This window comes from Montipora capricornis, chromosome 8 (genome assembly GCF_036669925.1).
Source record: "Montipora capricornis isolate CH-2021 chromosome 8, ASM3666992v2, whole genome shotgun sequence".
NCBI classification, from domain to species: Eukaryota; Metazoa; Cnidaria; class Anthozoa; order Scleractinia; family Acroporidae; genus Montipora; species Montipora capricornis.
Window position 1 is genome coordinate 45137022 of NC_090890.1, and position 10000 is coordinate 45147021.

Below are 10000 nucleotides of genomic sequence, written 5' to 3' on the forward strand. Positions count from 1 at the left end.
TTTCTTGAGAGGAAGATGTCACAGGATGAGGCTGTAATTTCTACCAATGACGATGCTAGTGGTTGCAAAAGGTGCAATATTTATACTATGGAATAACCTTGAATGGTCTTTCCTTAACTCTCTCGCTAAATGTGTCAAATGTTGTTCGCTTCACACTGGCTTCATGATCAAGCTTGCGTGTAAAGTGGCCTACCTTCACATAGTCATCATCTTTCAAGCGTCCGTACATTTTTTCTTTCTTTTCAAACCCAAATATTTAGCTTCTTCTCTCTTTGAATACATCTTTTCCGCATTGGCTGTAAAACAGCTGAGGAATAGCCCCTAGAAAAATTGTATCTAGACTTCTTCTGAATAAGGGTTTAATACTCTGCTCATAAAGATGCTATGTAATATAGCATATTTAAATAGTGTATAGACCGTGTAATAACTTGGGAAAGACCAATAAACCGTAACCCTCTCCCACAACATTAAGCGAATCAAATTTGTGGGCACTAAAGAAAGCACCCGTATCGTATTAACCGAGGACTTCAGCTCCACTGGAAAGAAATGAAGTTTGTGTCTGTATTCTAGGTTTGCAGTTCACCTTGGCTACTGGTCAGATGATTTTATTCAGCATTTCAGCAAGCTAGGGGGGAGAAAAGCTCCAGAAATCAACAGAGGTGTTATTTTTAATAATTATATAAAAGTTGGGGTTGGTCTGATTTAATTTTGGGAACAGTGGAGTATTTTTTGTATTTATTTGTCATTTAAGGGCCCACAGACGGATTTTTCGCGCGTTGCTAAGGAAGTGAAATATTACTTCCGGTAACTGACGTCATCATACCATGAGCCGTCAAGAAAACCCACTCACAAGCAAAAGTCACCGCACAAACTGTTGTTTCCATCGAAGATTTTTCCTCGCCCTTGTTCTCAGATCAACTGCGCATGCGTAAACGAACTGACTTCTGGTTTGAGAAAAAACTAAATTTCCGGCGGTTTTAAATTGAATTAAATTTTTTTTACATGGCACGTTTCATCCCTAAATACAGAATATAGCTAAGCATTGATTTTTTAAAATCATCTTTTTTGGAAAAGTTATGGGTATTTCAGTATCGTTTATGTCTTTAAAAAGAACATTTTTCAAAATAAAAAGAAAACCATGCTTGGCTGGATGCAAAAACGAATACAAATTATCAAACCATCGATTAAATACCCAAATTGCGTAGCACGGAGACAAATTTAGAGTTTTCTTTTATTGGTCACGTGACCATGGGCGTGGTATGATGACGTCATATTTAGGGTCATTGGCTTACAAAAGTTGGAAACTGACCAAAATGATGCCAAATTCTCTCAAATTACTTAACCATTACATCCTTAGCAATGCACCCCAAAAAATACGTCAGTGGGTCCTTAAGGTGGGGCACAACCCAATTAAGCTGAAATTAAAAAAAAAAAGAGGATGACCTTCAAACATAGATTGCTTGGGGGGTGGAGTCAGACCTCTCAACCTCAAAACACCAAAAATCTGAAGACTGATGCTAAAAAATCTGGAGATTGATCGGCCAGCAGACAAAACCAAGTAAACACAGGTTGTAACTAAGAGAAAGCTTTTTTTTCCTGCTTAAAATTTACTTAAACCATGTGTGGACCTAAATTCAAATTTAACAACACAGAAATAAACTTTATTTTCAGTTTCAATACTCAAAGTCCAGCCATTGTATGCAGTAGCTGCCTTTTTGGAACTATCCAATAGTTCATCAGGTTCATTAGCAATTTCCGGGATTTTGAAAACATGATCATTAAATGCAAGAGACTGGTTTTGATGACCGAATTTCGAACAGGTGTTCTGTATGTGATCATGGCGTACAGTTTGTCATGGTCTGTGTTTTCAGCGAACTGTGAGTGAGACGGATGAAGAACTGAACAGCTTGGTTTGTTAAGTTTAACTATCAATTTCAATGCACCAAATTGACACAAGAAACTCGCCTAAGCAAGCCAAAAATGAAATTACACACAAAAAAAATTATTCTTTCAGCTTGTGCCTCTATCTATCGTGAAATTTCTGTGTCGTCGTGAGACCGTGAGATTGAACTGAAAACCTTAAGTCTCACAACAAAATCCTGAGACTTGAGAGGTCTGTGGAGTGGGGAGTGGCTGGGGGGGATTCTTGTTTAGTACCATGTGTGGCATAAATTTTGATAGTAATTTTTTCCCCTTTTTGGAATTATTTAGTCAGTGAAAAAGGACTAATTATTGTGACACCCTTAGGTGTACAGCACAGGCTTCTATCACATCGTCACCTCTGTCGCTATTAATGTGTCCAACATGACTCCATTTTGGTGAAAAGGCAGTGAAAGACGACTTATTGTGACACACTTAGGTGTACAGCACCTGTAGGCTTTTCTCAGATCGTCACCTCTGTCGCTATTAATGTGTCCAACATGACAGTGTCCATTTTGGTGAAAAGGCAGGAACATTGTTTCTCAAATCCATATGCCACATGATGTCATTTGTTTTGTCATTGAAGTGCAGCCTCTAATGCCACTTGTGTATTATATTATATTGGATGCTTTCTTTAATAGCAACAAAAAATCTGCCCCAAATGGTCAGCTGTGGCTGGAGCTCTTCAATAATAATTTTTGATTGTCTTCCAAGAATAAGCTGTTTGAACATTGATGATTATGCATGGTTGCGGAAAGTCTCATGCTACAACCAGGTTATCAGTTTATTGGCCTATCAAACACAAATGTAATTTTTTTTTAAATTTTATTTTGATTCATCTTTATTCCATATAATAGCAATAATATTTATTAATTATCAACTATCTATTCAGGTTACTACGCTCGTGTCAAAGGCATGCGAATCCTTCTGGATCAGTTTTTATCACAGACAGAATGCAATTGCCAGGTTGTGAACCTTGGGGCAGGTTTTGATTCCCTCTTTTGGCTTTTAAAGGTGAGAAAGTTCAGATATTTTGTGGGTATCAATTGGCCCTTTGGTGGTGAGGGATTTGTCAGACAGGTTGTCAATTCTCATTGTTGCGTCACTTACACTGGTAATGAAATTGTAGAAGGGGGTTGTAATGATAACATTTTTCATTCTGTTGTTCATGGTAAAGTAGTTGCTAGTCAAGTACTGTAAGTTTCTTAATTTTTTCTTCTGCCAAGTAAAGGAGGAAGGCCTAACACCAAAGCTGTGTATTGAAGTAGACTTTGGAACTGTGACGAGCAGAAAGTGCTACAGCGTAAGGTAACATTCAGCAAAAGGACAAAACAAGAAAATGCTCAGTGATAAAAATTAATAAATACTCTCCTAACATATTGATTTGGCTGTTCAGGACAAGGCGGAAACTCCAAGAAGTCTTTAGCGAAGAGGATGGATTAAATATTGGTTAGTTCCTCTCTTTGTGTGGCTTTTAGACTACAGATACGCTCACTTTGGGTTCATTCTTTAAAAAAGAATTCGTCTTCAATCATACTGTATCTCCAGTTACATATCTGTAGCATAATAACCACAAGGTTCCCTATGTACTGAAATCAAGTTCCTGCAAACATTTGCCGACATTTTCTAATATCCAAATGGACAGCCTGTTTGCAGGGAGATGTATATATGCAGATTTGTACTTCCTCACACCAGCGTGGGTTTTGACAATTCGTGTGAAAATCTGGTTTGGAGTTCATGTTTTTGGCCTGGGACCACTCTTATGCATATTGTGTTGTTTTATACTCCCTTTTAACCAGAGTTCTATGGTACATAATTTTCCTTAAAACTGCAGCCTGATCTCACATGCTCTTTTTTGTCACTCTGTCAAAGTTAATACAGTACTTTTGCTGTTTTCAGATGGCAATGAGGTTCATTCTAGATACTACCATCTATTAGCATGTGATTTAAGAGATATCAGTGTTCTTGAAAGCAAATTAAACAAAGTTGGAGTTGACAAAAGGTAACAGCTCCAGTCCAACTTTGTAAGCAATGATTTTGTCGTTAGTGTCACATGCATACATAAAAGTATATTCATGAGGGTATATTATTGGCAGAGCTTACCGGAAGCTCTTTTGTTAATTAAGGTGCTTAGAAAGAAAGTAAATGTGGAAAAAAATACTAATGTCTGGTCAGAAGTTAATTTGCATCAGAAAAAAAAACCAACAATGCCACACTTCTGTGTCAAATGAGGCTTGCTCGTTGGGCAACCTGCAATAAGAAAGTGCTAGCCCAAAATGTTGTTTCACTAGCCCCGGGCTATTGTCCATACAGCCTTCTTGTCGCACCCTGACTGAGTGTATTGAAACCCAGGCCCCAGTTGTTCAAAAGCCAGTTAACACTAATCCCAGATTAAAAATTAACCAAAGAGTTTATTTCTCTACTCCCAAATGCTGTTCAACGCTGATATTCGGCAAAACGTTACATTAGAAGAAGTCAATCTTGAAAAACAAAAATAAGCAATTTAAGAAATTTTCACCAAAAAGTTGAAAACATGAAACAAATATTAACGCTAATCCTGGATTAAGTTAATCGGCTTTCGAAAAACCGGGGCCCAGAGCATTTGATTCCTATCCACTACGGTAACCATAACTCTACTGGCCCATGCTGCTTCCCTCAAGTTCTTAATCTCTTTAGGTGTGGACTTAATCTTTTATTTTACTAGACTAAGTAAAGTTCAAGTTGTTCCCTTATTGCATAGTGTTGCATGCCAAAGGTGATCATTTGGACTGAGAACAATGGACAACAATAATTATTACTATGGTTTTAACAAAAGCCACTATTAATGAATTAATAACAACATTTTTGCCATTTTCATTGCCTTTCAGTCTTCCAACAGTGTTTATTACTGAGTGTGTCTTAGTTTACTTGAAGCCTGAAATTTCGGCAGCTATCATTAGCTGGGCTGGAGAAAATTTTAAAACAGCTCTTTTCATTAACTATGAACAAGTAAGGAGTTTGATCGATAAGTTCTTTCTGTTATCATTCTAGATTCTATGTAATTAGCTGCTTATTGGTAATGTTATTATACCTGGAAAATTATTAAATTCAATTTATTTTCACAGGTGAATTTGCAGGACAGGTTTGGCCAAGTAATGATACAGAATCTCAGGGTAGGTTTTGAGACTCTCTGCTCCTCGTGGTCACAGCTTATCTTTACCTCAGTAGCATTGACTGGCCTGGATTGGACGCTAGTCCATCAGTTACCCCTAGAGAGTTAAGGACAGTGCCTACTATAATAATGTTTACGCATATGTTCTGCGCATCTGGAGATACTCTGGTTTCCTATCAGTGATGCTTACTAATTCAGGGATATTTTTGCACTGTTTAAAACAATTCAGAGAAAGTAGATCTTAGTAAGTACTCTTGCTATCCAAAAAGAAAATTGGGGGTAACTGTGCATTTTTGAGAGATAATTAAGCTTCGTTATTTGAGAAAGAACGCCATACAATGCTTTGTATTTTAAAGCTTGTTACATATATTATTCACGAATTATGCGTGGTTACCCCCAATTTTCTTTTTGAATTTCAACAACACTTGTTAAGATCTACATTTCCTGCATAATCATAAACCAGGGCAAAAATACCTTAGTTTGAATTACAAGGCATCGTCCTTAACGAGGCCAACATAAAGAAATTGAATTGAATTTGAAGGGGGAGTGGATTTATGATTATCAAAACTAATGAGGGTTTAAACCTGATGTACATGTTTTTTGCCATTTATTCATGAAACACAACCTGGATCGCAAAACAAACAAGCTGCAGGGAGTGCTAGCCCCTGATTTCATCCAGTCCTGCATAATAAAGTATGCAAATTTGGTCATGAACAGTACACGAGACCAACGCTTGGTAAACTGTTTGGAAATTTTGGTAAAGTAAAGTGTCCATCAAAGTTAAGTGTTTCATAGTATACATAGTTTAATCGCTAAAATTATTATTATTATTATTATCATTGCAAGCACTAGTTTTAACATCCCAATCTTCAAATTGTAGGGTAGAAACTGTGAACTTCTTGGAGCAATGGCTTGCCCAGATATTGAATCACATGTGAGTAACTTGGAATCAAGGGACCCATCCCCTCGCTGAGATTATTGAAATCATTATAAACTGATCTTGCTTCACCATGATACAAGATGTTAGAGGCTTTTTTAGGACTCTGATGATTAGAACTTTCTCTCCATTTGAAATCCCTTCAACAGAAGCAAAGATTCCTGTCTAATAACTGGGAGAAAGCAGAAGCTCTGGACATGATGAATGTTTATAACTGCTTGCCTTTTGAAGACCGAACAAGGTTTTGTATTTTCCATCTTTGATGAAATATAACTTCCGCAAAAATGATGTGCTCTCATAATTTATCGTTATCATTATTATTATAATCGCATTATCGAGGGGGACATTGGGGTCTGCAGAAAATGGAAATTGTAGTCCGACAAGTTCGGAATTGCGATATGATCAAACCCTTTGGAAAGCGGTTCTTGTACGTTTTGGTTGAACACAGTATTTGGTGTACAAAATTAATTACATCATGGAATTATCAGACTTCCAGTTGCTCCAGAGGAAACGAAATTGAAACTCTGCAACCTTCCTCCTGGGTGAGAGATCACACTTTACAAGCACGATTCATTTTAACAATCATTTGCTGTACTGACAGAGGTAATCCGCGTGTGCAGAGCAACATGGGGAAGAAAATGTATAACATTAATTTCAGTTTCGGTATTTAACTGTTTCTAAATGCAGTATTTCGGTATTTGCCAATTTTTGGCGCGGAAATGCGGTATTGGGCAACCCTCAATGTCCCCCTCTTTATCAGAGCTCTAGTTGTCCAATACAGCTGCATAATGATATTCATGTTGGTTTGTGTCCTTGTCACAAAGTCACCCCCTGAACATGACCTTAACCCATTGACCTCTGGGAACGAGACTTGACAGATTTTGCACTGTACTCGCTCTCTAACGCCAGACGTTCTTACTCATCAAGTGGGGATGTCCTAGGGCGTTTGAGGTGTCTATGTTGCAGGTCATTTTGTTCCTTAGGTTAATTTGGAACCAAACTAGGTTATTTTGTTACAACCTAGATCAAGTTGTTTCAACCTAGGTCAGTTTTTAACAGGTACAAAACAGAGGTCTCAGGTCATTGTTTGACCAAATGAATACAGATACTGATAGTATCCTTTTCAAGCGTTCATTAAATCTAACCTTAAGCCTATTTGGGCCGAAACAAAAGTTTTTGGACTAATGTTAGCATTTGTAAACAGTTAGGGTTGTTTCTGTATTGGTAAAACAATGACCTGTGACCTGTGTTTTGTACCTGCCCTAAAAACTGACCTAAGTTGAAACAAGTCAACCTAGGTTAAAACAAAATGATCTTAGGTTAGTTTGGTTGCAATTTAACCTAAGGAACAAAATGACCTGCAACATCTGCATCTACATGTTCCAGCACTCGTCAAAGTCCCTTTTTGGCTTTTGGCTGTTTCTGCCCAGGTTTCCTCATGTACACCATAGGCTTTTTTAGAGACATCACTGCCAATCTGGCCACTTCTTGCTGTCAGATCAGGAAAGCCACAACACCGGTGACTCCATCGGCCCCTACTCTTCTCAAATAATGTGTGGGTTAACCAGGATTCCAATCAAGAAATACTAAGGCTTAGGAGACATTAATTTTTTTGTGAAACACAGTCAAATTCATGCATGCAAAGTACCATGAATCTTAGACATGGCATCATCATCATCATCGTCGTCATCATAAAAGTCCTTGTCATTGTCATCATTATCAAAAGAAAGTACGGTATCAAGTGTGGAACTTGCTTGGTTTTCCTGTTACAAATTGTGTGGAATTTGAATAAAGTAAGATTGAAGTTTACTCTTCATAGCTTGAGTTTCCATGCAAAACAGTCAATGCCTGGTAATGGATTTTATTATTTAATCAATAATGTCAAAAGGTGCTTTGTTTTTCAACTAGAATAGAGCGAATAGAATTCCTTGATGAAGTGGATCTTTTGCATCAGCTTCTTTCACATTATTGCATTGCATGGGCTGTGAACGATGCTAGACATCTTGGTAAGGAGGAAATTGAAATTTATTTATTCAAATTTACATTACCGTCACTTGCAACTACCTGTCAACACATGTGACAAAAACATGTTCTGCCAGCCAATCAAATTTCAACGTTTTGACATTCAAACTTCAAAGTTTACTTGCCCACTTGGGAACGTTTTGGCGCCAGTTACGCAAATGATCGTAGCTGACTTATTTGCCGTTTGGCAAGACATGGTGTTTACGATAAAAAAGCAAGGTACGAATTTCAAGCAAGGTGTTCAAAACTGCAAAAGACAAAATGCCCGTACGCGTTGCTGACTTTGCTTCCGGTGAAGTGTTTGCGGAGTGGCGCCAAAATGTTCCAAAGTGGGCGGGTAACCTTTGAAGTTTGAATGTCAAAACTTTGAATTTTGGCTGGCCAGCAGAACATGTTTTTGTCAAGCGTGTGGACCGTGTAGTTGCAAGCAACGGTACAAAAATGAAACCAATTGAGTTACTTATAAATGCCTATTCACATATGCAGGTATTTCAATAAGAGCTGGTTACCGGTGGTCCACTGCCATAGGACCCCTTACCACTGTCTGTTTATACATCCCACTAGCAGGCTCAGGTGTAAGGGTTCATGTTACAGTCACAGCCATCTATTAATCCACCATTGCCAGTTGCTTACAAAATTATGTATGTTGTTGCTTATATAATTTAATGATTATCTTTGGCCAAAAATTCTCAGTGCACTTACTGGAGAACAAAGCGCTTTCAAAACGAAATTTAGCAAATTCTAAAAGTGCAAAACACACATTCAAGTACTTTTATTAATTAAAGTATAAACAATACCTTTTTGGTGAAGAGTTAATTTTTTTTTGGCAAATATAATTTTATAAGCTTTGAAATGATGTATTGCTTTAGACATAACTTCAAGTAAGGAAATGAGTTAAGTTATTGAAACCCCTTCATCAGGCATAGACAATCATAATGCAAATGAAATACATGCAGCCGGCAATAAGCTGAGGAAAGAAAATTGCAAGCAAGGCATAATAGTCATTAGATTTGGTTGACTAGTGATCGCAAGCACAGGTATGGAAAAACTAGTAATGAGCCAAATTATTTCCAATATTCATTACTGAAAACTATTATTTTTATTGAAAAGTGAACCCCTTAAAACCTTGTGTCTCACTTGCAAGGTGAAAATCCCTTCTTATACTTCTGTTGGGTATCTGTGTTTAAGCTGAATAATTTATTGAATTGTTTTCTTTGTTGTCAGGTTTGTCAGGTATTGAGTTTTGAACAATTATGGCAAGAAAGTCAATGACAGGCTTTTTAAGGAGATATCTGGCTTGCTGATATGGTTCATTATGCTGAACGTTCATTTTTCCAAGCAAGCACTTGACTAAGATTATCAAGAACAGCCAATTCCTCCCTAATTTGCAATGCATCCCATGAACTCTAAAGGAAGGAGACAACCATTATTCAGTGCTGTGTTTTCAAGGGAATTGCTGACACTAAACTATTTGTCCAATAGACATCCTGTCCATAGGATTCTGCTGTATTTGAGAAACTGAGTAGAGAACCGATATTTTGTGAAGCTTTGTTGTTTATGTATCACCTGATTATTGTGGCTGGTCGTAACCCATTGTCTCTTGATTTTTCTTTATTTACTCAATTGAAACATCATGGTTTTCAGAGATTAAAACAAATCACGTACCGATTTTCCTTTTGTGTCCTTTAGCCTTTTAAAAAAAATTGGAATTTTCACTTTCAGTGGGGTAGAAAACCGCTCTAGTATTAAAAGAGACTGGAGATAGCAGAACTGTGATGTCAAAACAAAAACACAGGAATTTTTAGGGACAAACTTTTCGTTCTTTTGTCGCATTTCATTATTGCAACCAAATACAATGCATGTAAGAAGCAGTTCTGCAGCAACTTCTGCATCTAAAAAAAGGAAAATTTAGGCCCTGGAAATATTGCATTCTTGTTTTTATGTCACAGTTCTGCTATCCCCAGTCTCCT

At 37.3% G+C, this 10000-nt stretch overlaps 1 protein-coding gene across 4 annotated transcripts in view; it reads left to right on the forward strand.

Moving 5' to 3' along the window:
• The window catches only part of LOC138059908 (leucine carboxyl methyltransferase 1-like), a 9683-nt gene extending 108 nt beyond the window's left edge, over nucleotides 1-9575 (forward strand). The window contains exons 1-13 of one of the 4 annotated variants that reach the window (XM_068905562.1): nucleotides 1-71; nucleotides 571-659; nucleotides 2562-2727; nucleotides 2813-2934; nucleotides 3152-3228; nucleotides 3317-3369; nucleotides 3820-3922; nucleotides 4788-4908; nucleotides 5025-5072; nucleotides 5952-6005; nucleotides 6158-6249; nucleotides 7917-8014; nucleotides 9255-9575. The exon at nucleotides 1-71 is cut by the window's left edge and continues 108 nt beyond it. In XM_068905562.1, coding sequence (XP_068761663.1) covers nucleotides 2655-2727; nucleotides 2813-2934; nucleotides 3152-3228; nucleotides 3317-3369; nucleotides 3820-3922; nucleotides 4788-4908; nucleotides 5025-5072; nucleotides 5952-6005; nucleotides 6158-6249; nucleotides 7917-8014; nucleotides 9255-9277 — 864 coding nt within the window. In that variant the 5' untranslated portion in view covers nucleotides 1-71; nucleotides 571-659; nucleotides 2562-2654 and the 3' untranslated portion in view covers nucleotides 9278-9575. Of the gene's footprint in view, nucleotides 72-570; nucleotides 660-2561; nucleotides 2728-2812; nucleotides 2935-3151; nucleotides 3229-3316; nucleotides 3370-3819; nucleotides 3923-4787; nucleotides 4909-5024; nucleotides 5073-5951; nucleotides 6006-6157; nucleotides 6250-7916; nucleotides 8015-9254 lie in introns of those variants that run through there. The other 3 variants (XM_068905561.1, XM_068905563.1, XM_068905564.1) reach the window with 3 other exon arrangements.
• The last annotated feature ends 425 nt before the right edge of the window (nucleotides 9576-10000 follow it).